Source organism: Oncorhynchus mykiss, chromosome 9 (assembly GCF_057628025.1).
Source record: "Oncorhynchus mykiss isolate SJ-2025 chromosome 9, ASM5762802v1, whole genome shotgun sequence".
Lineage (NCBI taxonomy): Eukaryota > Metazoa > Chordata > Actinopteri > Salmoniformes > Salmonidae > Oncorhynchus > Oncorhynchus mykiss.
In genome coordinates this window covers 9,660,108-9,686,509 of record NC_143030.1, presented here as the reverse complement: position 1 = coordinate 9,686,509, position 26,402 = coordinate 9,660,108, and the positions used below count along the sequence as shown (strand labels likewise).

The window sequence follows — 26,402 nt, the reverse complement described above, 5'->3', positions numbered from 1 at the left end:
GGGGAACCAGGTGTCCCAGGTCTAAATCAGTCCCTGATTAGAGGGGAACCTACTGTCCCAGGTCTAAATCAGTCCCTGATTAGAGGGGAACAATTAAAAAAATGCAGTGGAAGTTCAAGGACCAAATTTGAGAGCAACATACTGGATCCATTCTGTATTAAAGACCAACAGGCTCGGGGGTCAATTCCATTTTGAATTCAATTAATTCAGGAAGTAAACAAATTCGAACTTCCAATCGTTTCCCTGGAATTTCAGTTGACTTCCTTAATTGTCTGAATTAAAATGGAATTGACCCACTCAGAGGACGACAATACACTGAATCGGTTTTTATTGATTTATTTAAGAAAACAATGAAGTAATGCGTGTAGTGTACAAAAACACACAATACTATTAACACCTTAAAACATTGTAAAAGAATCTAGGAAGATAAATTAAGAGGACAAAGGAACCATATTCCTTATATAGACCAGAGCCCTATTCCCTATTTAGTGCACTACTTTAGACCAGAGCCCTAGAACCCTAGTGTTCACCTATTGGCCCTGGTAAAAAGCCGTGCACTATATAGGGAATAGGGTGCCTTTTGGAACGCAAGCCATTGTCTTGTTCATTAAGGGGAATCAGATTCAATTATTTGACAGTTGATTTCAGATTCTAGAAGCAACAGGGATGTGATTCTAGAAGCAACAGGGATGTGATTCTAGAAGCAACAGGGATGTGATTCTAGAAGCAACAGGGATGTGATTCTAGAAGCAACAGGGATGTGATTCTAGAAGCAACAGGGATGTGATTCTAGAAGCAACAGGGATGTGATTCTAGAAGCAACAGGGATGTGATTCTAGAAGCAACAGGGATGTGATTCTTTGTGTGTTTGTGTGTGCGTGTGTGTGTGTGTGTTTGTGTGTGTGTGTGCGTGTGTGTGTGTTTTAAGCAACAGGAGGCTGTTGAGGGGAGGACGACACATTAATAATGTCTGGAACAGAGGGAATGAAACTGAACGTTTGATGTATTTGACACCATTCCATGTATTCCGCTCCAGCCATTACCACGAGCCCGTCCTCCCCAATTAAGAGGCCACCAACCTCCTGTGGTTTTAAGAGAGAGGTAGGGAGGGAGAGAGGTGTGTGTGTGTGTGTGTGTGTAAGTGGTGCTATTGGTTGTTCAAAACTCAGTTGTTCTATTGATCCTGAGTGTATTAAGGAGTGTGTGTTTCAGCGTCCTGTTCATGTGTGTGTTTATGAGTACTTCTCCGCAGTGTGTGTGTGTGTGTGTGTGTGTGTGTGTGTGTGTGTGTGTGTGTGTTTAAGCATCCTGGTCCTGCGAGGTGTGTGTGGAGGTAAGTCGTGTGAGTAGTGTCTCTGCATGTTCCAGATACTGAGCAGTTCTTCTCTTTACTGAACCTCTACGTTGTGGGTCTGGATCTCCTAGAGAGAGAGGAGGGGAGAGAGAGAGAGAGGAGGGGAGAGAGAGAGAGAGAGGAGGGGAGAGAGAGAGAGAGAGGAGGGGAGAGAGAGAGAGAGAGGAGGGGAGAGAGAGAGAGAGAGGAGGGGAGAGAGAAGAGGGGAGAGAGAGAGAAAGGAGGGGAGAGAGAGAGAGAGAGGAGGGGAGAGAGAGAGAGAGGAGGGGAGAGAGAGAGAGAGAGAGAGGAGGGGAGAGAGAGAGAGAGAGGAGGGGAGAGAGAAGAGGGGAGAGAGAGAGAGAGAGGAGGGGAGAGAGAGAGAGAGGAGGGGAGAGAGAGAGAGAGAGGAGGGGAGAGAGAGAGAGAGAGGAGGGGAGAGAGAAGAGGGGAGAGAGAGAGAAAGGAGGGGAGAGAGAGAGAAAGGAGGGGAGAGAGAGAGAGAAAGGAGGGGAGAGAGAGAGAGGAGGGGAGAGAGAGAGAGGAGGGGAGAGAGAGAGAGAGGGGGGGGGAGAGAGAGAGGAGGGGAGAGAGAGAGGAGGGGAGAGAGAAAGGAGGGGAGAGAGAGAGAGGGAGGGGAGAGAAGAGAGAGAGGGGGGGAGGGAGGAGAGAGATAAAAAAATAAGGACCTTAGATAGAGAAGTGAAAAGGGAGAGAGGAAGGTCCTCCTCTCCATTACCAATATAGTACCTACATGGGTCTCTCTAACCCACTCCTCCCTCTCTAGGACTGGGTTTAGCTCCTAGCAGAACTCTGCATAATACAGCTGGGTTTAGCTCCTAGCAGAACTCTGCATACTAGGACTGGGTTTAGCTCCTAGCAGAACTCTGCATACTAGGACTGGGTTTAGCTCCTAACAGAACTCTGCATACTACAGCTGGGTTTAGCTCCTAACAGAACTCTGCATACTAGGACTGGGTTTAGCTCCTAGCAGAACTCTGCATACTAGGACTGGGTTTAGCACCTAGCAGAACTCTGCATTCTACAGCTGGGTTTAGCTCCTAGCAGAACTCTGCATACTACAGCTGGGTTTAGCTCCTAACAGAACTCTGCATACTAGGACTGGGTTTAGCTCCTAGCAGAACTCTGTATACTAGGACTGGGTTTAGCTCCTAGCAGAACTCTGCATAGTACAGCTGGGTTTAGCACCTAGCAGAACTCTGCATTCTACAGCTGGGTTTAGCTCCTAGCAGAACTCTGCATACTAGGACTGGGTTTAGCTCCTAGCAGAACTCTGTATACTAGGACTGGGTTTAGCTCCTAGCAGAACTCTGCATACTACAGCTGGGTTTAGCTCCTAGCAGAACTCTGCATACTAGGACTGGGTTTAGCACCTAGCAGAACTCTGTATACTAGGACTGGGTTTAGCTCCTAGCAGAACTCTGTATACTAGGACTGGGTTTAGCTCCTAGCAGAACTCTGTATACTAGGACTGGGTTTAGCTCCTAGCAGAACTCTGTATACTAGGACTGGGTTTAGCTCCTAGCAGAACTCTGCATACTACAGCTGGGTTTAGCTCCTAGCAGAACTCTGCATACTAAGACTGGGTTTAGCTCCTAGCAGAACTCTGTATACTAGGACTGGGTTTAGCTCCTAGCAGAACTCTGTATACTAGGACTGGGTTTAGCTCCTAGCAGAACTCTGCATACTACAGCTGGGTTTAGCTCCTAGCAGAACTCTGTATACTAGGACTGGGTTTAGCTCCTAGCAGAACTCTGCATAGTACAGCTGGGATTAGCACCTAGCAGAACTCTGTATACTAGGACTGGGTTTAGCTCCTAGCAGAACTCTGTATACCAGGACTGGGTTTAGCTCCTAGCAGAACTCTGTATACTAGGACTGGGTTTAGCTCCTAGCAGAACTCTGCATACTACAGCTGGGTTTAGCTCCTAGCAGAACTCTGTATACTAGGACTGGGTTTAGCACCTAGCAGAACTCTGCATACTACAGCTGGGTTTAGCTCCTAGCAGAACTCTGTATACTAGGACTGGGTTTAGCTCCTAGCAGAACTCTGCATAATACAGCTGGGTTTAGCTCCTAGCAGAACTCTGCATACTAGGACTGGGTTTAGCTCCTAGCAGAACTCTGTATACTAGGACTGGGTTTAGCTCCTAGCAGAACTCTGTATACCAGGACTGGGTTTAGCTCCTAGCAGAACTCTGTATACTAGGACTGGGTTTAGCTCCTAGCAGAACTCTGCATACTACAGCTGGGTTTAGCACCTAGCAGAACTCTGTATACTAGGACTGGGTTTAGCTCCTAGCAGAACTCTGTATACCAGGACTGGGTTTAGCTCCTAGAAGTGAATGTCTGAACTACCTTAAAATAGTTTAGCTTGTGGCGCCGTAGCCAGTATACACTTCCTCAAAATAATCAGAATTGACCTTATTGCCGAGGAGTTCTTAGTCTGACTAACTAGGTGTAGTATTAGTCTGACTAACTAGGTGTAGTATTAGTCTGACTAACTAGGTGTAGTATTAGTCTGACTAACTAGGTGTAGTATTAGTCTGACTAACTAGGTGTAGTATTAGTCTGACTAACTAGGTGTAGTATTAAGTCTGCATACTAGGACTGGGTTTAGCTCCTAGCAGAACTCTGCATACTAGGACTGGGTTTAGCTCCTAGCAGAACTCTGTATACTAGGACTGGGTTTAGCTCCTAGCAGAACTCTGCATACTAGGACTGGGTTTAGCTCCTAGCAGAACTCTGCATACTACAGCTGGGTTTAGCTCCTAGCAGAACTCTGTATACTAGGACTGGGTTTAGCTCCTAGCAGAACTCTGCATACTAGGACTGGGTTTAGCTCCTAACAGAACTCTGCATACTACAGCTGGGTTTAGCTCCTAACAGAACTCTGCATACTAGGACTGGGTTTAGCTCCTAGCAGAACTCTGCATACTAGGACTGGGTTTAGCACCTAGCAGAACTCTGCATACTACAGCTGGGTTTAGCTCCTAGCAGAACTCTGCATACTAGGACTGGGTTTAGCTCCTAACAGAACTCTGTATACTAGGACTGGGTTTAGCTCCTAGCAGAACTCTGCATACTACAGCTGGGTTTAGCTCCTAGCAGAACTCTGCATACTAGGACTGGGTTTAGCACCTAGCAGAACTCTGTATACTAGGACTGGGTTTAGCTCCTAGCAGAACTCTGTATACTAGGACTGGGTTTAGCTCCTAGCAGAACTCTGTATACTAGGACTGGGTTTAGCTCCTAGCAGAACTCTGTATACTAGGACTGGGTTTAGCTCCTAGCAGAACTCTGCATACTACAGCTGGGTTTAGCTCCTAGCAGAACTCTGCATACTAAGACTGGGTTTAGCTCCTAGCAGAACTCTGTATACTAGGACTGGGTTTAGCTCCTAGCAGAACTCTGTATACTAGGACTGGGTTTAGCTCCTAGCAGAACTCTGCATACTACAGCTGGGTTTAGCTCCTAGCAGAACTCTGTATACTAGGACTGGGTTTAGCTCCTAGCAGAACTCTGCATAGTACAGCTGGGATTAGCACCTAGCAGAACTCTGTATACTAGGACTGGGTTTAGCTCCTAGCAGAACTCTGTATACTAGGACTGGGTTTAGCTCCTAGCAGAACTCTGTATACTAGGACTGGGTTTAGCTCCTAGCAGAACTCTGCATACTACAGCTGGGTTTAGCTCCTAGCAGAACTCTGTATACTAGGACTGGGTTTAGCACCTAGCAGAACTCTGCATACTACAGCTGGGTTTAGCTCCTAGCAGAACTCTGTATACTAGGACTGGGTTTAGCTCCTAGCAGAACTCTGCATAATACAGCTGGGTTTAGCTCCTAGCAGAACTCTGCATACTAGGACTGGGTTTAGCTCCTAGCAGAACTCTGTATACTAGGACTGGGTTTAGCTCCTAGCAGAACTCTGTATACCAGGACTGGGTTTAGCTCCTAGCAGAACTCTGTATACTAGGACTGGGTTTAGCTCCTAGCAGAACTCTGCATACTACAGCTGGGTTTAGCACCTAGCAGAACTCTGTATACTAGGACTGGGTTTAGCTCCTAGCAGAACTCTGTATACCAGGACTGGGTTTAGCTCCTAGAAGTGAATGTCTGAACTACCTTAAAATAGTTTAGCTTGTGGCGCCGTAGCCAGTATACACTTCCTCAAAATAATCAGAATTGACCTTATTGCCGAGGAGTTCTTAGTCTGACTAACTAGGTGTAGTATTAGTCTGACTAACTAGGTGTAGTATTAGTCTGACTAACTAGGTGTAGTATTAGTCTGACTAACTAGGTGTAGTATTAGTCTGACTAACTAGGTGTAGTATTAGTCTGACTAACTAGGTGTAGTATTAAGTCTGCATACTAGGACTGGGTTTAGCTCCTAGCAGAACTCTGCATACTAGGACTGGGTTTAGCTCCTAGCAGAACTCTGTATACTAGGACTGGGTTTAGCTCCTAGCAGAACTCTGCATACTAGGACTGGGTTTAGCTCCTAGCAGAACTCTGCATACTACAGCTGGGTTTAGCTCCTAGCAGAACTCTGTATACTAGGACTGGGTTTAGCTCCTAGCAGAACTCTGCATACTAGGACTGGGTTTAGCACCTAGCAGAACTCTGTATACTACAGCTGGGTTTAGCTCCTAACAGAACTCTGCATACTAGGACTGGGTTTAGCTCCTAACAGAACTCTGCATACTAGGACTGGGTTTAGCTCCTAACAGAACTCTGCATACTACAGCTGGGTTTAGCTCCTAACAGAACTCTGCATACTAGGACTGGGTTTAGCTCCTAACAGAACTCTGTATACTAGGACTGGGTTTAGCACCTAGCAGAACTCTGCATACTAGGACTGGGTTTAGCTCCTAACAGAACTCTGTATACTAGGACTGGGTTTAGCTCCTAGCAGAACTCTGCATACTAGGACTGGGTTTAGCTCCTAACAGAACTCTGTATACTAGGACTGGGTTTAGCTCCTAACAGAACTCTGTATACTAGGACTGGGTTTAGCTCCTAACAGAACTCTGCATAATACAGCTGGGTTTAGCTCCTAGCAGAACTCTGCATACTAGGACTGGGTTTAGCACCTAGCAGAACTCTGCATTCTACAGCTGGGTTTAGCTCCTAGCAGAACTCTGCATACTACAGCTGGGTTTAGCTCCTAGCAGAACTCTGTATACTAGGACTGGGTTTAGCACCTAGCAGAACTCTGCATACTACAGCTGGGTTTAGCTCCTAGCAGAACTCTGTATACTAGGACTGGGTTTAGCTCCTAGCAGAACTCTGCATAATACAGCTGGGTTTAGCTCCTAGCAGAACTCTGCATACTAGGACTGGGTTTAGCTCCTGGCAGAACTCTGCATACTACAGCTGGGTTTAGCTCCTAGCAGAACTCTGTATACTAGGACTGGGTTTAGCTCCTAGCAGAACTCTGTATACCAGGACTGGGTTTAGCTCCTAGCAGAACTCTGTATACTAGGACTGGGTTTAGCTCCTAGCAGAACTCTGTATACTAGGACTGGGTTTAGCTCCTAGCAGAACTCTGCATAATACAGCTGGGTTTAGCTCCTAGCAGAACTCTGCATACTAGGACTGGGTTTAGCTCCTGGCAGAACTCTGCATACTACAGCTGGGTTTAGCTCCTAGCAGAACTCTGTATACTAGGACTGGGTTTAGCTCCTAGCAGAACTCTGTATACCAGGACTGGGTTTAGCTCCTAGCAGAACTCTGTATACTAGGACTGGGTTTAGCTCCTAGCAGAACTCTGTATACCAGGACTGGGTTTAGCTCCTAGAAGTGAATGTCTGAAGTACCTTAAAATAGTTTAGCTTGTGGCGCCGTAGCCAGTATACACTTCCTCAAAATAATCAGAATTGACCTTATTGCCGAGGAGTTCTTAGTCTGACTAACTAGGTGTAGTATTAGTCTGACTAACTAGGTGTAGTATTAGTCTGACTAACTAGGTGTAGTATTAGTCTGACTAACTAGGTGTAGTATTAGTCTGACTAACTAGGTGTAGTATTAGTCTGACTAACTAGGTGTAGTATTAAGTCTGACTAACTAGGTGTAGTATTAGTCTGACTAACTAGGTGTAGTATTAGTCTGACTAACTAGGTGTAGTATTAGTCTGACTAACTAGGTGTAGTATTAGTCTGACTAACTAGGTGTAGTATTAGTCTGACTAACTAGGTGTAGTATTAGTCTGACTAACTAGGTGTAGTATTAGTCTGACTAACTAGGTGTAGTATTAGTCTGACTAACTAGGTGTAGTATTAAGTCTGACTAACTATGTGTAGTATTTCTGAATGAATAAGATGTGCATGAAAACCAGTTGTGCCTCGTTGAATCCCTACTGTTGACCAATCACAGGAAAAAAATGGGCGTAGACTTCGACTAGCCTGCTCCTGCTTGTATCGAGATAAAACCGTGTGCATGAACAGCTGAAAAAAACAACAACGAACAAAACCTCCTCATAATATATGCACAAACTGTTTCAGATGGGAATGCCTTCAGCCTGTCCTCCGGTGAGAAGCATATCACCCTCACTCTCTCTCCATCCCTCGCTCATTCTTTCTCCATCCATCCCTCTCACTCTTTCCATCCCTCCCTCTCTCCCTCCCTCTCCATCATCCCATCTCTCACTCTCCCTCTCTCTCCATCCCTCCCTCACTTTCTCCATCCCTCCCCCACTCTATGCCTCCCCCACTCTCTATCCCTCCCCCACTCTCTATCCTTCCCCCACTCTCTATCCCTCTCTCTCTCTATCCCTCCCTCCATCCCTCTCTCCATCCCTCCCTCCCTCCCTCTCTCCATCCCTCTCTCTATCCCTCCCTCTCTCTCTATCCATCCCTCCCTCTCCATCCTTCCCTCCCTCCCTCACTCTCCATCCTTCCTTCCCTCACTCTCCATCCTTCCCTCCATCCCTCCCTCACTCTCCATCCCTCCTTCACTCTCTCCATCATCCCTCTCACCTTTAACTCCAGTGATGAGTAAATCCACAGCTGTCTTGTATTTTTGTATGGCTGTACTGTACTCTCCCTCCTTCTCGCTTTCCATCGCAGCTGTGAGCTCATTGGCTGCCTGCTTCAGATAGGCCGCCTCCCCGCCGTCCGGATTGGTCAAGGGCAGCGACAGAAGTTCTGATTGGTCGTGTGATGCGCTCGGTTGGTCTGGGCAAGAGAAATTAGTCATGATAAAGAACAGGAAGAAAAGACAGATAGTCCGGGTGGCCATCTGATTAATTGTTCAGCAGTCTAATTGTTCAGCAGTCTAATTGGTCAGCAGTCTAATTGGTCAGCAGTCTAATTGTTCAGCAGTCTAATTGGTCAGCAGTCTAATTGTTCAGCAGTCTAATTGGTCAGCAGTCTAATTGTTCAGCAGTCTAATTGTTCAGCAGTCTAATTGTTCAGCAGTCTAATTGTTCAGCAGTCTAATTGGTCAGCAGTCTAATTGTTCAGCAGTCTAATTGGTCAGCAGTCTAATTGGTCAGCAGTCTAATTGTTCAGCAGTCTAATTGTTCAGCAGTCTAATTGGTCAGCAGTCTAATTGGTCAGCAGTCTAATTGGTCAGCAGTCTAATTGGTCAGCAGTCTAATTGGTCAGCAGTCTAATTGTTCAGCAGTCTAATTGTTCAGCAGTCTAATTGTTCAGCAGTCTAATTGGTCAGCAGTCTAATTGTTCAGCAGTCTAATTGTTCAGCAGTCTAATTGGTCAGCAGTCTAATTGGTCAGCAGTCTAATTGGTCAGCAGTCTAATTGGTCAGCAGTCTAATTGTTCAGCAGTCTAATTGTTCAGCAGTCTAATTGTTCAGCAGTCTAATTGTTCAGCAGTCTAATTGGTCAGCAGTCTAATTGTTCAGCAGTCTAATTGGTCAGCAGTCTAATTGTTCAGCAGTCTTATGGGGGTAGAAGCTGTTAAGGGTGTATGTATGATATAGAGTGATAGTGTGATAGAGAGTGATAGTGTGATAGAGAGTGATAGTGTGATAGAGAGTGATAGAGAGTGATAGTGTGATAGAGAGTGATAGAGAGTGAGAGCGTGATAGAGTGATAGAGAGTGATAGTGTGATAGAGTTTTATTTTATTTATTTATTTCACCTTTATTTAACCAGGTAGGCTAGTTGAGAACAAGTTCTCATTTACAACTGCGACCTGGCCAAGATAAAGCAAAGCAGTTCAACACAAACAACAACACAGAGTTACACATGGAATAAAACAAACATACAGTCAATAACACAATAGAAAAGTAGTCTATATACAGTGAGTCCAAATGTAGTAAAATTAGGGAGGTAAAGGCAATAAATAGGCCATAGTAGTTACAATTTAGCAAATGAACACTGGAGTGATATATGTGCAGATGATGATGGGCAAGTAGTGATACTGGAATGCAAAAGAGCAAAAAAGTAAATAAAAACAATATGGGGATGAGGTAGGTAGATTGGATGGGCTATTTACAGATGGGCTGTGTGCAGCTGCAGCGGTCAGTTATCTGCTCAGATAGCTGATGTTTAAAGTTAGTGAGGGAGATATAAGTATCCAACTTCAGCAATTTTTGCAATTCGTTCCAGTCATTGGCAGCAGAGAACTGGAAGGAAAGGCGGCCAAAGGAGGAGTTGGCTTTGGGGATGACCAGTGAGATATACCTGCTGGAGCGTGTGCTACGAGTGGGTGTTGTTATCGTGACCAGTGAGCTGAGATAAGGCGGAGCTTTCCCTAGCAAAGACTTATAGATGACCTGGAGCCAGTGGGTTTGGCGACGAAGATGAAGCGAGGGCCAGCCGACGAGAGCATACAGGTCGCAGTGGTGGGTAGTTTTTGGGGCTTTGGTGACAAAATGGATGGCACTGTAATAGACTGCATCCAATTTGTTGAGTAGAGTGTTGGAAGCCATTTTGTAAATGACATCGCCGAAGTCGAGGATCGGTAGGATGGTCAGTTTTATGAGGGTATGTTTGGCAGCATGAGTGAAGGATGCTTTGTTGCGAAATAAGGAAGCCAATTCTAGATTTAACTTTGGATTGGAGATGTTTGATGTGGGTCTGGAAGGAGAGTTTACAGTCTAACCAGACACCTTGGTATTTGTAGTTGTCCACATATTCTAAGTCAGAGCCGTCCAGAGTAGTGATGTAGGACGGGTGGGCAGGTGCGGGCAGCGATCGGTTGAAGAGCATGCATTTAGTTTTACTTGTGTTTAAGAGCAATTGGAGGCCACGGAAGGAGAGTTGTATGGCATTGAAGCTCGTCTGGAGGTTAGTTAACACAGTGTCCAAAGAAGGGCCAGAGGTATACAGAATGGTGTCGTCTGCGTAGAGGTGGATCAGAGAATCACCAGCAGCAAGAGCGACATCGTTGATATATACAGAGAAAATAATCAGCCCGAGAATTGAACCCTGTGGCACCCCCATAGAAACTGCCAGAGGTCCGGACAACTGATTTGACACACTGAACTCTGTCTGAGAAGTAGTTGGTGAACCAGGCGAGGCAGTCATTTGAGAAACCAAGGCTGTTGAGTCTGCCGATAAGATTATGGTGATTGACAGAGTCGAAAGCCTTGGCCAGGTCGATGAATACGGCTGCACAGTGATGTTTCTTATCGATGGCGGTTATGATATCGTTTAGAACCTTGAGCGTGGCTGAGGTGCACCCATGACCAGCTCTGAAACCAGATTGCACAGCGAAGAAGGTACGGTGAGATTCGAAACGGTCAGTGATCTGTTTATTAACTTGGCTTTTGAAGACTTTAGAAAGGCAGGGCAGGATGGATATAGATCTGTAACAGTCCGGGTCTAGAGGCAGGGCAGGATAGATATAGGTCTGTAACAGTTCGGGTCTAGAGGCAGGGCAGGATGGATATAGATCTGTAACAGTCCGGGTCTAGAGGCAGGGCAGGATAGATATAGGTCTGTAACAGTTCGGGTCTAGAGGCAGGGCAGGATAGATATAGGTCTGTAACAGTTTGAGTCTATGGTGTCACCCCCTTTGAAGAGGGGGATGACCGCGGCAGCTTTCCAATCTTTAGGAATCTCAGACGATACGAAAGAGAGGTTGAACAGACTGGTAATAGGGGTTGCAGATTGTCTAGCCCAGCTAATTTGTACGGGTCCAGGTTTTGCAGCTCTTTCAGAACATCCGCTATCTGGATTTGGGTGAAGGAGAAGCTGGGGAGGCTCGGGCAAGTAGCTGCGGGGGGTGCGGAGCTGTTGGCCGGGGTTGGGGTAGCCAGGAGGAAAGCATGGCCAGCCGTAGAGAAATGTTTATTGAAATTCTCAATTATTGTGGATTTATCGGCGGTGACAGTGTTTCCTAGCCTCAGCGCAGTGGGCAGCTGGGAGGAGGTGCTCTTAATCTCCATGGACTTTAGTGTCCCAAAACTTTTTGGAGTTTGTGCTACAGGATGCACATTTGTGTTTGAAAAAGCTAGCCTCTGCTTTCCTGACTGACTGTGTATATTGGTTCCTGACTTCCCTGAAAAGTTTCATATCACGGGGACTATTCGATGCTAGTGCAGTCCGCCACATGATGTTTTTGTGGTGGTCGTGGGCAGTCAGGTCTGGAGAGAACCAAGTGCTATATCTGTTCCTGGTTCAACATTTCTTGAATGGGGCATGCTTATTTAAGATGGTGAGGAAAGCACTTTTAAAGAACAACCAGGCATCCTCTACCAACGGAATGAGGTCAACATCCTTCCAGGGTACCCGGGCCAGGTCGATTAGAAAGGCCTGCTCGCTGAAGTGTTTTAGGGAGCGTTTGACAGTGATGAGGGGTGGTCGTTTGAACGCAAATTCTGAAGATCGATGGGGGGGGCGATCAATTCACATATGGTGTCCAGGGCACAGCTGGGAGCTGAGGGGGGTCTATAACAGGCGGCAACAGTGAGAGACTTATTTCTGGAGAGATACATTTTTTTAATTAGTGTGATCGAGTGTGATAGATAGTGATAATGTGATAGAGAATGATAGATAGTGTGAGAGAGTGATAGAGTGATAGAGAGTGTGATAGATTGTGATAGAGTGATAGATAGTGATACTGTGATAGTGTGATAGATAGTGATAGTGTGATAGAGAGTGATAGTGTGATAGAGGGTGATAGTGTGATAGAGCGTGTGATAGATAGTGATAGTGCGTGATAGATAGTGATAGTGTGATAGATAGTGATAGTGTGATAGATAGTGATAGTGTGATAGAGAGTGTGATAGATAGTGATAGTGTGATAGAGAGTATGTGTGATAGATAGTGATAGTGTGATAGAGAGTGTGATAGTGTGATTGATAGTGTGATAGAGAGTGATAGATAGTGTGATAGATAGTGTGATAGAGAGTGTGATAGAGAGTGATAGTGTGATAGATAGTGATGGTGTGATAGACAGTGTGATAGAGAGTGATGGTGTGATAGAGAGTGATAGTGTGATAGATAGTGATTGTGTGATAGACAGTGTGATAGAGAGTGATAGTGTGATAGAGAGTGTGATTGATAGTGTGATAGAGAGTGAGAGTTTGATAGATAGTGTGATTGATAGTGTGATAGAGTGTGATAGACAGTGTGATAGAGAGTGATAGTGTGATAGACAGTGTGATAGACAGTGATAGTGTGATAGAGAGTGATAGTGTGATATAGAGTGTGATAGATAGTGTGATAGAGAGTGATAGTGTGATAGATAGTGATGGTGTGATAGTGTGATAGAGTGATAGATAGTGATGGTGTGATAGACAGTGTGATAGAGAGTGATAGTGTGATAGATAGTGATGGTGTGATAGTGTGATAGAGTGATAGATAGTGATGGTGTGATAGACAGTGTGATAGAGAGTGATAGTGTGATAGATAGTGATGGTGTGATAGAGAGTGATAGTGTGATAGATAGTGATGGTGTGATAGACAGTGTGATAGAGAGTGATAGTGTGATAGATAGTGATGGTGTGATAGAGAGTGATAGTGTGATAGATAGTGATGTTGTGATATATAGTGTGATAGACAGTGTGATAGACAGTGTGATAGAGAGTGTGATAGACAGTGTGATAGAGAGTGTGATAGAGAGTGTGATAGTGTGATAGACAGTGTGATAGAGAGTGATAGTGTGATAGACAGTGTGATAGACAGTGATAGTGTGATAGACAGTGTGATAGACAGTGATAGTGTGATAGAGAGTGATAGTGTGATAGAGAGTGTGATAGAGAGTGAGAGTGTGATAGATAGTGTGATAGACAGTGTGATAGACAGTGAGAGTGTGATAGAGAGTGATAGTGTGATAGAGAGTGTGATAGAGAGTGAGAGTGTGATAGACAGTGTGATAGACAGTGATAGTGTGATAGATAGTGATGGTGTGATAGACAGTGTGATAGAGAGTGATAGTGTGATAGTGTGATAGACAGTGTGATAGAGAGTGAGAGTGTGATAGATAGTGTGATAGACAGTGTGATAGAGAGTGAGTGTAATTTCCCAGTCCCTATTGTGTCATGTCGCTGTGGTTTTGTAATGTTGCTGTTTCCGGTAAGTGGATAAAAAGTTGTTTTAAAAAGTGACATATCTGTGGTGGCACTTGATTGTAGTAGTAGTGTGTGTGTGTGTGTGTGTGTGTGTGTGTGTGTATGTGTGTGTGCGTGCGTAACCTCTGACCTTCTTTAGCACAGGGGTCGAAGATGGCGAGGTCGTTGTCGGAGAGAGGAGGGGGCGGTACTTCCTCTGAAGGCTCCTCCCGCATCACAGAATCGAACAGCGAATCAAACTCCTCCTGAGACTGTGATTGGTCTGTTCTGAGGACGCAGGGCCGGAACGGAGTGAGAACTAGGGAAGAGAAGCACGAATAACAGTGAAGCCACAGCAAGGCAGGAAGCCCTCGAAGTGGCTTCCTCTCCTCATCTCCTGCCGTTCATCTGCACGGCTGTGAAAGAACAGGAACGCAGTGGGCTGTACTAGGGGGTTGACGGACCTCACAATACCGTGCTCTCACAACACTCAGGTGCATATAGGTCATATAAAATAATATTGGGATGTGACTGAGGTGTGGTCGTCTCACCTAGCTATCTTAATGTGAATGCACTAACTGTAAGTTGGAATAAGAGTCTGCTAAATTACTCAAATGTAAACGTTACTGTATAGATGGTTTTTCCACCATCACTAGGAAAGGGAAAGGGGCGGGGGGGGATACCTAGTAAACACTGAAATGTGTTTTCCTGCATTTAACCCCCTGATTCAGAGAGGTGTGGGGTGGGGGCTGCCTTAATCAACATCCACGGCGCCCGGGGAACAGTGGGTTAACTGCCTTGTTCAGGGTTGCTGAATGACACATTTTTATCTTGTCAGCTCAGGGATTCGATCCAGCTGGCCCAACGCCTTAACCACTAATCTACCCGCTCTAACCACTAATCTACCCGCTCTAACCACTAGGCTACCCGCTCTAACCACTAAGCTACCTGCTCTAACCACTAAGCTACCTGCTCTAACCACTAAGCTGCCTTCTCTAACCACTAAACTGCCTTCTCTAACCACTAAGCTACCTGCTCTAACCACTAAGCTACCTGCTCTAACCACTAAGCTACCTGCTCTAACCACTAAGCTGCCTTCTCTAACCACTAAGCTACCTGCTCTAACCACTAAGCTACCTGCTCTAACCACTAAGCTACCTGCTCTAACCACTAGGTTACCTGCTCTAACCACTAAGCTACCTGCTCTAACCACTAAGCTACCTGCTCTAACCACTAGGCTACCTGCTCTAACCACTAGGCTACCTGCTCTAACCACTAAGCTACCTGCTCTAACCACTAAGCTACCTGCTCTAACCACTAAGCTACCTGCTCTAACCACTAGGTTACCTGCTCTAACCACTAAGCTACCTGCTCTAACCACTAGGTTACCTGCTCTAACCACTAAGCTACCTGCTCTAACCACTAAGCTACCTGCTCTAACCACTAGGTTTACTTGCTCTAACCACTAAGCTACCTGCTCTAACCACTAAGCTACCTGCTCTAACCACTAAGCTACCTGCTCTAACCACTAAGCTACCTGCTCTAACCACTAAGCTACCTGCTCTAACCACTAAGCTACCTGCTCTAACCACTAAGCTACCTGCTCTAACCACTAGGTTACCTGCTCTAACCACTAAGCTACCTGCTCTAACCGCTAGGCTACCTGCTATAACCACTAAGCTACCTGCTCTAACCGCTAGGCTACCTGCCTCTAACCACTAGGCTACCTGCTATAACCACTAAGCTACCTGCTCTAACCACTAAGCTACCTGCTCTAACCGCTAGGCTACCTGCTATAACCACTAAGCTACCTGCTCTAACCGCTAGGCTACCTGCCTCTAACCACTAAGCTACCTGCTCTAACCACTAGGTTACCTGCCTCTAACCACTAGGTTACCTGCTATAACCACTAAGCTACCTGCTATAACCGCTAGGCTACCTGCCTCTAACCACTAGGCTACCTGCTATAACCACTAAGCTACCTGCTCTAACCACTAAGCTACCTGCTCTAACCGCTAGGCTACCTGCTATAACCACTAAGCTACCTGCTCTAACCGCTAGGCTACCTGCCTCTAACCACTAAGCTACCTGCTATAACCACTAAGCTACCTGCTCTAACCACTAAGCTACCTGCTCTAACCGCTAGGCTACCTGCTATAACCACTAAGCTACCTGCTCTAACCACTAGGCTACCTGCTATAACCACTAAGCTACCTGCTCTAACCACTAAGCTACCTGTTCTAACCGCTAGGCTACCTGCTATAACCACTAAGCTACCTGCTCTAACCGCTAGGCTACCTGCCTCTAACCACTAGGCTACCTGCTATAACCACTAAGCTATACCATAATGCTTTCAACCCCTGTTTCCAGTTGATTGCAGAGAAAGTAGAGCAGAAAAGGAGGATGCTACTTTTGACTAAAGAGCTGCAGACGTTTAGTTTCTGCTGATTTCTACACTGAACAAAATGTAAAATGTTGGCCTGTTGGAAACTACAACTCCCAACATGCATCGCACAGTTTGGGCTCGATCTGATTCATCTCTAGAGAAACTGTACAATGTGCACATTGATTTCAGAAGAAAACAGAATGAAAATGGCTTTAAAATAATTTACCCAACAATCTGTCAAAGAGTTGTTTAAAAAAAACGAAAAATATCCAAGTTAAAAATCGCTCTGTGTTGTGCGTTTCTCTATGTTTCTTCTACCTCTGTCGTCTAGCTTCAGATCGCCGGGTACATCGGGAAGGTCCGTTAACTCTTCCTCCTCCTCCTCAGCTGTAGGTGTTACTGGAGTAGGACAACCCCCTATCTCACTGTAGGCCTCAGCTGCAACCTCAGGCTCGACTAGATCCGTGCCCAGTGAAAGACCCAGCTTCTGGGGTTGGATAGGGGCCTCGGTCCCCTCCTCCTCCGCCGCAGGTTCACAGTCTGAGCCTCGACGCTGTGGCAGGGGGATGAGGGGGGGAGGGAGGGGGGTGGAGGAGGAGAGAGGAGAAGGGTCTAACGGCCTGATCACCTCACCACCCTAGGGGAGAGGGGAGGGGGAGAGCGGGGTAGCGAGGGGAGGGAGATAGATGGGTAGAGAGAGGGGAGGGGGAGAGAGGGGGAGCGAGGGGAGGGGGAGAGATGGGTAGAGAGAGGGGAGGGGGAGAGAGGGGTAGCGAGGGGAGGGAGATAGATGGGTAGAGAGAGGGGATGGGGAGAGGGGAGGGGTAGAGAGAGGGGAGGGGGAGAGAGAAGGGATGGGGAGAGGGGAGGGGGAGAGAGAAGGGATGGGGAGAGGGGAGGGAGAGAGGGGTAGAGAGAGGGGAGGGAGATAGATGGGTAGAGAGAGGAGTAGAGAGAGGGGAGGGAGATAGATGGGTAGAGAGAGGGGTAGCGAGGGGAGGGAGATAGATGGGTAGAGAGAGAGGAGGAAGAGAGAGTGGGAGCGAGGGGAGGGGGAGACATGGGTAGAGAGAAGGGAGGAGGAGAGAGGGGGAGCGAGGGGAGGGGGAGACATGGGTAGAGAGAGTTTAGTTTACTAATTTGACAATTTTAGGGCATTTTTCACCCTGCCAGCTCCTATTAGTTCTATTCAAATCAAATCAAATCAAATTTTATTTGTCACATACACATGGTTAGCAGATGTTAATGCGAGTGTAGCGAAATGCTTGTGCTTCTAGTTCCGACAATGCAGTAATAACCAACAAGTAATCTAACTAACAATTCCAAAACTACTGTCTTGTACACAGTGTAAGGGGATAAAGAATATGTACATAAGGATATATGAATGAGTGATGGTACAGAGCAGCATAGGCAAGATACAGTAGATGGTATCGAGTACAGTATGTACAAATGAGATGAGTATGTAAACAAAGTGGCATAGTTTAAAGTGGCTAGTGATACATGTATTACATAAGGATACAGTCGATGATATAGAGTACAGTATATACGTATGCATATGAGATGAATAATGTAGGGTAAGTAACATTATATAAGGTAGCATTGTTTAAAGTGGCTAGTGATATATTTACATCATTTCCCATCAATTCCCATTATTAAAGTGGCTGGAGTTGAGTCAGTGTCAGTGTGTTGGCAGCAGCCACTCAATGTTAGTGGTGGCTGTTTAACAGTCTGATGGCCTTGAGATAGAAGCTGTTTTTCAGTCTCTCGGTCCCAGCTTTGATGCACCTGTACTGACCTCGCCTTCTGGATGATAGCGGGGTGAACAGGCAGTGGCTCGGGTGGTTGATGTCCTTGATGATCTTTATGGCCTTCCTGTGACATCGGGTGGTGTAGGTGTCCTGGAGGGCAGGTAGTTTGACCCCGGTGATGCGTTGTGCAGACCTCACCACCCTCTGGAGAGCCTTACGGTTGAGGGCGGAGCAGTTGCCGTACCAGGCGGTGATACAGCCCGCCAGGATGCTCTCGATTGTGCATCTGTAGAAGTTTGTGAGTGCTTTTGGTGACAAGCCAAATTTCTTCAGCCTCCTGAGGTTGAAGAGGCGCTGCTGCGCCTTCTTCACAATGCTGTCTGTGTGAGTGGACCAATTCAGTTTGTCTGTGATGTGTATGCCGAGGAACTTAAAACTTGCTACCCTCTCCACTACTGTTCCATCGATGTGGGTAGGGGGGTGTTCCCTCTGCTGTTTCCTGAAGTCCACAATCATCTCCTTAGTTTTGTTGACGTTGAGTGTGAGGTTATTTTCCTGACACCACACTCCGAGGGCCCTCACCTCCTCCCTGTAGGCCGTCTCGTCGTTGTTGGTAATCAAGCCTACCACTGTTGTGTCGTCCGCAAACTTGATGATTGAGTTGGAGGCGTGCGTGGCCACGCAGTCGTGGGTGAACAGGGAGTACAGGAGAGGGCTCAGAACGCACCCTTGTGGGGCCCCAGTGTTGAGGATCAGCGGGGAGGAGATGTTGTTGCCTACCCTCACCACCTGGGGGCGGCCCGTCAGGAAGTCCAGTACCCAGTTGCACAGGGCGGGGTCGAGACCCAGGGTCTCGAGCTTGATGACGAGCTTGGAGGGTACTATGGTGTTGAATGCCGAGCTGTAGTCAATGAACAGCATTCTCACATAGGTATTCCTCTTGTCCAGATGGGTTAGGGCAGTGTGCAGTGTGGTTGAGATTGCATCGTCTGTGGACCTATTTGGGCGGTAAGCAAATTGGAGTGGGTCTAGGGTGTCAGGTAGGGTGGAGGTGATATGGTCCTTGACTAGTCTCTCAAAGCACTTCATGATGACGGAAGTGAGTGCTACGGGGCGGTAGTCGTTTAGCTCAGTTACCTTAGCTTTCTTGGGAACAGGAACAATGGTGGCCCTCTTGAAGCATGTGGGAACAGCAGACTGGTATAGGGATTGATTGAATATGTCCGTAAACACACCGGCCAGCTGGTCTGCGCATGCTCTGAGGGCGCGGCTGGGGATGCCGTCTGGGCCTGCAGCCTTGCGAGGGTTAACACGTTTAAATGTCTTACTCACCTCGGCTGCAGTGAAGGAGAGACCGCATGTTTTCCTTGCCGGCCGTGTCAGTGGCACTGTATTGTCCTCAAAGCGGGCAAAAAAGTTGTTTAGTCTGCCTGGGAGCAGGACATCCTGGTCCGTGACTGGGCTGGATTTCTTCCTGTAGTCCGTGATTGACTGTAGACCCTGCCACATGCCTCTTGTGTCTGAGCCGTTGAATTGAGATTCTACTTTGTCTCTGTACTGACGCTTAGCTTGTTTGATAGCCTTGCGGAGGGAATAGCTGCACTGTTTGTATTCGGTCATGTTACCAGACACCTTCCCCTGATTAAAAGCAGTGGTTCGCGCTTTCAGTTTCACGCGAATGCTGCCATCAATCCACGGTTTCTGGTTAGGGAATGTTTTAATCGTTGCTATGGGAACGACATCTTCAACGCACGTTCTAATGAACTCACACACCGAATCAGCGTATTCGTCAATGTTGTTGTCTGACGCAATACGAAACATGTCCCAGTCCACGTGGTGGAAGCAGTCTTGGAGTGTGGAGTCAGCTTGGTCGGACCAGCGTTGGACAGACCTCAGCGTGGGAGCCTCTTGTTTTAGTTTCTGTCTGTAGGCAGGGATCAACAAAATGGAGTCGTGGTCAGCTTTTCCGAAAGGGGGGCGGGGCAGGGCCTTATATGCGTCGCGGAAGTTAGAGTAACAATGATCCAAGGTCTTTCCACCCCTGGTTGCGCAATCGATATGCTGATAAAATTTAGGGAGTCTTGTTTTCAGATTAGCCTTGTTAAAATCCCCAGCTACAATGAATGCAGCCTCCGGATGAATGTTTTCCAGTTTGCAAAGAGTTAAATAAAGTTCGTTCAGAGCCATCGATGTGTCTGCTTGGGGGGGGGGATGTATACGGCTGTGATTATAATCGAAGAGAATTCTCTTGGTAGATAATGCGGTCTACATTTGATTGTGAGGAATTCTAAATCAGGTGAACAGAAGGATTTGAGTTCCTGTATGTTTCTTTCATCACACCATGTCACGTTAGTCATAAGGCATACGCCCCCGCCCATCTTCTTACCAGAAAGTTGTTTGTTTCTGTCTGCGCGATGTGTGGAGAAACCCGTTGGCTGCACCGCTTCGGATAGAGTCTCTCCAGTGAGCCACGTTTCCGTGAAGCAAAGAACGTTACAGTCTCTGATGTCCCTCTGGAATGCTACCCTTGCTCGGATTTCATCAACCTTGTTGTCAAGAGACTGGACATGGGCAAGAAGAATGCTAGGGACTGGTGCACGATGTGCCCGTCTCCGGAGTCTGACCAGAAGACCGCCTCGTTTCCCTCTCTTTCGGAGTCGTTTTTTTGGGTCGCTGCATAGGATCCACTCCGTTGTCCTGTTTGTAAGGCAGAACACAGGATCCGCGTCGCGAAAAACATATTCTTGGTAGTACTGATGGTGAGTTGATGCTGATCTTATATTCAGTAGTTCTTCTCGACTGTATGTAATGAAACCTAAGATGACCTGGGGTACTAATGTAAGAAATAACACGTAAAAAAACAAAAAACTGCATAGTTTCCTAGGAACGCAAAGCGAGGCGGCCATCTCTGTCGGCGCCGGAAGTACACTGAGCACTGTGACACCAACTTGCCTTCCGAACGTTGTTGTACTATGTCACAATGGCAGCGTCTAGTTGGCAATGAGACCTGCTCTCCTTATTTATAGTTAAAATGTAAACAACAACAAACAAATACTCATGGAACTCTGAGGTTGTTTCCTGTAGGGAAATATAGGCATGACTGTCTATTTCGCCAAATATCTCACAGTGTGTATATTTGGATTTTTTTCAAGTCGGGCACCATTTTAAATCAGGAGAATCTCCTCTTTGTAATGATGTAAGTCTGGGCAGCGAGCTCGGTTGTTGTGGTAAAATAAAAAACGGGATAAAATGTTTTTTTGTTGCCATGGCAAAATGGAATTCTAAGCATCATAGAATCATAGAATGATTTTTAATCATTGAGAAAACCAAGACATGGATGGTGTTCCCTTCAGAGGGAGAATGGGAAAGTAAAACAATATTTAAGTGCCTCTGAACAGGGTAAGTAGGTGCCAGGCGCACTGGTTTCTGTCAAGAACTGCAACACTGCTGGGGTTTTTCCATGCTCAACATTTTCCCATTTGTATCAAGAATGGTCCACCACCCAAAGGACATCTAACCAACGTGACACGATGGTGGGAAGAATTTGGAGTAAAACATGGGCCAGCATCCCTGTGGAACGTTTGACACCTTGTAGAGTCCATAACCCGACAAACTGAGGCTGTTCTGAGGGGAAAAAGTGGAGGGGTGGGTGGGGGGGGGTGCAACTCAATATTAGGAAGGTGTTTGGTTTAGCACAATGTTTCCTCATTGTAAATAAGAATTTGTTCTTAACTGACTTGCCTGGTTAAATAAAAGGTTAAATAAAAGGTTAAATAAAGGTTAAATAAAGGTTAAATAAAGGGTTAAATAATAAAGATGAAATACAAGGTTAAATAAAGGTTAAATAAAAGGTTAAATAAAATGTTAAATAAAGGTTAAATAAAGGTTAAATAAAGGGTTAAATAATAAAGATGAAATACAAGGTTAAATAAAGGTTAAATAAAAGGTTAAATAAAGGTTAAATAAAAGGTTAAATAAAGGTTAAATAAAGGTTAAATAAAAGGTTAAATAAAAGGTTAAATAAAGGGTTAAATAATAAAGATGAAACAAAAGGTTAAATAAAGGTTAAATAAATTAAATAAAGGTTAAATACATTAAATAAAGGTTAAATAAAGGGTTAAATAATAAAGATGAAATAAAAGGTTAAATAAAGGGTTAAATAAAATGTTAAATAAAGGTTAAATAAAATGTTAAATAAAGGTTAAATAAAGGTTAAATAAAGGTTAAATAAAGGGTTAAATAAAGGTTAAATAATAAAAGGTTAAATAAAGGTTAAATAATAAAAGGTTAAATAAAGGTTAAATAATAAAAGGTTAAATAAAGGTTAAATAAAGGGTTAAATAATAAAGATGAAATACAAGGTTAAATAAAAGGTTAAATAAAAGGTTAAATAAAGGTTAAATAAAGGTTAAATGAATTAAATAAAGGTTAAATAAAGGGTTAAATAATAAAGGTTAAATAAAGGTTAAATAAAGGGTTAAATAATAAAGATGAAATACAAGGTTAAATAAAAGGTTAAATAAAGGTTAAATAAAGGTTAAATAAAGGTTAAATGAATTAAATAAAGGTTAAATAAAGGGTTAAATAATAAAGGTTAAATAAAGGTTAAATAAAGGTTAAATAAAAGGTTAAATAAAGGTTAAATAAAGGGTTAAATAATAAAGGTTAAATAAAGGTTAAATAAAGGTTAAATAAAAGTTTAAATAAAGGTTAAATAAAGGTTAAATAAAAGGTTAAATAAATTAAATAAAGGTTAAATAAAGGTTACATAAAAGGTTAAATAAAAGGTTAAATAAAAGGTTAAATAAATTAACAACAGCAACCTGCTGAGGAGCAACCGGAGAATTCACGCTCAAAATAGTCTCTGTATGTTGTGCACGTGTGCTAGTTGTGTTGGATACGTGAGACACCTATAGACCGATAAACATAACGATCAAATTGTGTTTCCAACGACTGGCACTTCCATCAATGAATAAAAAAAGCATTGTTTTTTTTTACAACTTTCTTATTTTTCTTTTCTTCCTGTAATTTTGGCCGGTAATTGCCAGCTAACGAAAGGAATCCCTTATGTTTGGTTATTTCTATGTTTCTCACCCTAAAGAAGTCCTTAAGCTGAGGGCTGTTGTAGAGAGCAGGGATATTGGTGGTGAATAGTAGCATGACCTCAGCTGCACTCCTCCTCTCCTCAATCACCCCTTCATCAAACCTACCTGAGAGAGAGAGAGAGAGAGAGAGAGAGAGAGATTAACAATAATAATAAGTAGACTGACTGATTTACTAATTGATTGACTGATTCATTGATTAAAAGATGCAGTCCGGGATCTGAAGCACAACAAATTCGTAACATACGGTACGAATTGGTTTCGTAACATACTGTACGAATTGGTTTCGTAACATACTGTACGAATTGGTTTCGTAACATACGGTACGAATTGGTTTCGTAACATACTGTACGAATTGGTTTCGTAACATACTGTACGAATTGGTTTCGTAACATACTGTACGAATTGGTTTCGTAACATACTGTACGAATTGGTTTCGTAACATACTGTACGAATTGGTTTCGTAACATACTGTACGAATTGGTTTCGTAACATACGGTACGAATTGGTTTCGTAACATACGGTACGAATTGGTTTCGTAACATACGGTACGAATTGGTTTCGTAACATACGGTACGAATTGGTTTCGTAACATATAATCCCGAATTACAAAACATTTTTGAAAAGATAAATAAATGAGGATGTAACATATCATACGAAAATGGAAAACTGTAGCACACAAAAAACAGAGACCCGTTTTGGCTCGAGCACAACTACTGGCTGAAATGATGCAAAAGTTCTGGAGTATCACTTTAACTGGGTCATACCAAAGAGCTGAGCGCCAGGGAACGGAGGGAACTCCTCCTGTCTCCTGAACAGGTTTCTGTGTGTGTAGGACAGCTCTCCATATAGCTTCTTCAGTTCACTGTACCTCTTCCATACTATCACCTCTTTGACGTCCTCTGGACGACGCTTGGAGACAAACTAGAGAGACAGGAAGAGAGAGAGAGAGACAGGAAGAGAGGAGCGAGCGAGAGAGAGAGACAGGAAGAGAGAGAGAGAGAGAGGAAGGGATGGAGGGAGAAGAGGAGCGAAGGAAGCAATAGGGAGAGAGAGACAGGAAGAGAGAGACAGGAAGAGAGAGAGAGAGAGAGAGAGAGACAGGAAGAGAGGGAGAGAGACAGGTGGAAGGAAAGGACAAGGGTAATTCATCGAAAGTAAACATAGTGATGTGTGTCCCGCATTTACATAGAATGCATTTATAGTACGAACTTCCTGTTTTTATATTTAACTAGGCAAGTCATGGTACAAACATTATTAGGCACAGACAACAGCACAAAGGGCAATGTAGAGAAAACAATACATCACACGAAGCAGCCACGAGTGTAAGTAAGAGTGTCCATGATTGAGTCTTGGAATGTAGAGATACAACTGTCTCGTTTGAGTGGTTTTTGCTGGACATTCCAGTCTCTAGCTGCAGTTAACTGAAAAGAGGAGAGACCCAGGAATGTGTGTGTTTTGGGGACCTTTAACAGAATGTGACTGGCAGAACGGGTGTTGTACGTGGAGGATGAGGGCTGCAGTAGATATCTCAGATAAGGGGGAGTGAGGCCTAAGAGGGTTTTATAAATAAGCATCAACCAGTGGGTCTTGCGACGGGTAGACAGAGATGACCAGTTTACAGAGGAGTATAGAGTGCAGTGATGTGTCCTATAAGGAGCATTTGTGGCAAATCTGATGGCCGAATGGTAAAGAACTTCTAGCCGCCTGAGCACCCTTACCTGCCGATCTATAAATTACATATCCGTAATCTAGCATGGGTAGGATGGTAATCTGAATCAGGGTTAGTTTGGCAGCTGGGGTGAAAGAGGAGCGATTACGATCGAGTAAACCCAAGTCTAGATTTAACCTTATCGTGCAGCTTGTATTAGTGCTGAGAGAAGGACAGTGCACCGTCTAGCCATACTCCCAAGTACTTGCATGAGGTGACTACCCCAAGCTCTAAACCCTCAGAGGTAGTAATCACACCGATGGGGAGAGGGGCATTCTTCTTACCCGAAACACATGACCTCTGATTTTAAAGGTGTTCATAGGATAGGACGATTTACATGCACAATACTATCAGCAATACTATCAGCAGCGAGAAGGCAAGTTGGAGGAGAAGGATGTGTGTAGAAAAGGGGGAGGTGGTATAACTACCCAAAGGGGTCAAGTCACGGGGGGTTCAATGCTGAAATCATGCAACGAATCACGAGTTCCCAACAATGCCCCTTTGGAATTGATTAGTGCTTGAGAGCAGGGATATTGGACCACTGTCTATTGAACACACACACACACACACACACACACACACACACACACACGCATTGTATAAGTCTATCCTGACACCCTGACATACATTATTTATTAGCTAGCTATAAACAAGACTTATTGCTGACAGTCAAAACAATGCATTAATATGGCTAACGCTAACCAGCTACATAGTGGCTGACGCTACTAAGATACAAGATAAGACGACTTGACAAACCGACCCTTGCGGTGACTTTATATTCCGTGTGTCCCTTCTCGTGGGTGCGTGGTTCTGTCACCGAGAAAAAACGGTAATAATCTTCTTTCTCTTTCTTCCGAGACATCGCCGTGTGGAAGTACAGATGTATACACTTGTGGTTGTCACTAATTACCACACGCACAAAGTCAAAATGGGTATATCGTAAAAATGAATAAAAACAAAAATGTACTTTTTGGTCTTAATGTATGGTTATAATTAGGCACAGGGTTAGCAGTGTGATTATGGTTAGGTTTAAAAATCTGATTGTAGAAATAGGCGGGATTTAGCAATAATTCTGACTTTGTGGCTGTGGTAACTAGTGACGACTCTAGCTTCCTGGTTGGTGGCGTAGTCTTTGCGTGACCAGTGACACTCTCTGCTGAAGGGAGATCTCGTCAGGTAAATTTAGCTCACAGTTGAGTTGACTTTTCTTTCTCAGAGATTCAGCTTTTATATGAAAAGTTTACACTGTAAGCCTTTTATTGAATCTATGGATAAAAAAATATATATATAAATAATACTGATAGGTTTAACATATGATAAGTTAACAATGTTATAAGGGGCATGTCTTATTTGACCATCTTCAATTACCATAAGTAACCCACAGGGGGCGCTATCTATCTTTTGTCACCAGCCGGTCAAGCATATGTAATGACCCTATCATGAGCGAGAGAGAGATTATATTTCCCATGCCAATAAAGACCTTAAATTGACATTTAGAGAGAGAGATATGCTCTGGTCCCGGGCCTCTGTTCACAAACACAAACAGACCCCCACAGAGCCCCAGGACAGCAACACAACCAAATCATGAGAAAGCAAAAAGATAATTACTTGAGCAAACTGAGCAAACTAGAATGCTATT

At 44.7% G+C, this 26,402-nt stretch overlaps 1 protein-coding gene across 1 annotated transcript; it reads right to left on the bottom strand.

The window, feature by feature from the left end:
- Positions 1–320: 320 nt before the first annotated feature.
- Positions 321–25,921, bottom strand: snx15 (sorting nexin 15). Its single transcript, XM_036987218.2, has 7 exons — positions 25,524–25,921; positions 23,820–23,976; positions 23,045–23,160; positions 16,521–16,839; positions 13,968–14,135; positions 8,333–8,530; positions 321–1,421 (listed from the first exon to the last, which is right to left on the bottom strand). Exons 1-7 carry the CDS (start codon positions 25,623–25,625, stop codon positions 1,300–1,302), a joined length of 1,182 nt encoding a protein of 393 aa, XP_036843113.2. The 5' UTR covers positions 25,626–25,921; the 3' UTR covers positions 321–1,299.
- Between the last annotated feature and the right edge of the window lie 481 nt (positions 25,922–26,402).

Coding starts and splice junctions, on each gene's coding strand:
- snx15 (XM_036987218.2), bottom strand. CDS start 25,625: ATGTCTCGGAAGAAAGAGAAAGAAGATTATTACCGTTTTTTCTCGGTG. Junction 23,977..25,523: donor AATATAAAGTCACCGCAAGG/GTCGGTTTGTCA, acceptor CTGTCTCTCTAG/TTTGTCTCCAAGCGTCGTCC. Junction 16,840..23,044: donor AGCTTAAGGACTTCTTTAGG/GTGAGAAACATA, acceptor CCTCTCCCCTAG/GGTGGTGAGGTGATCAGGCC.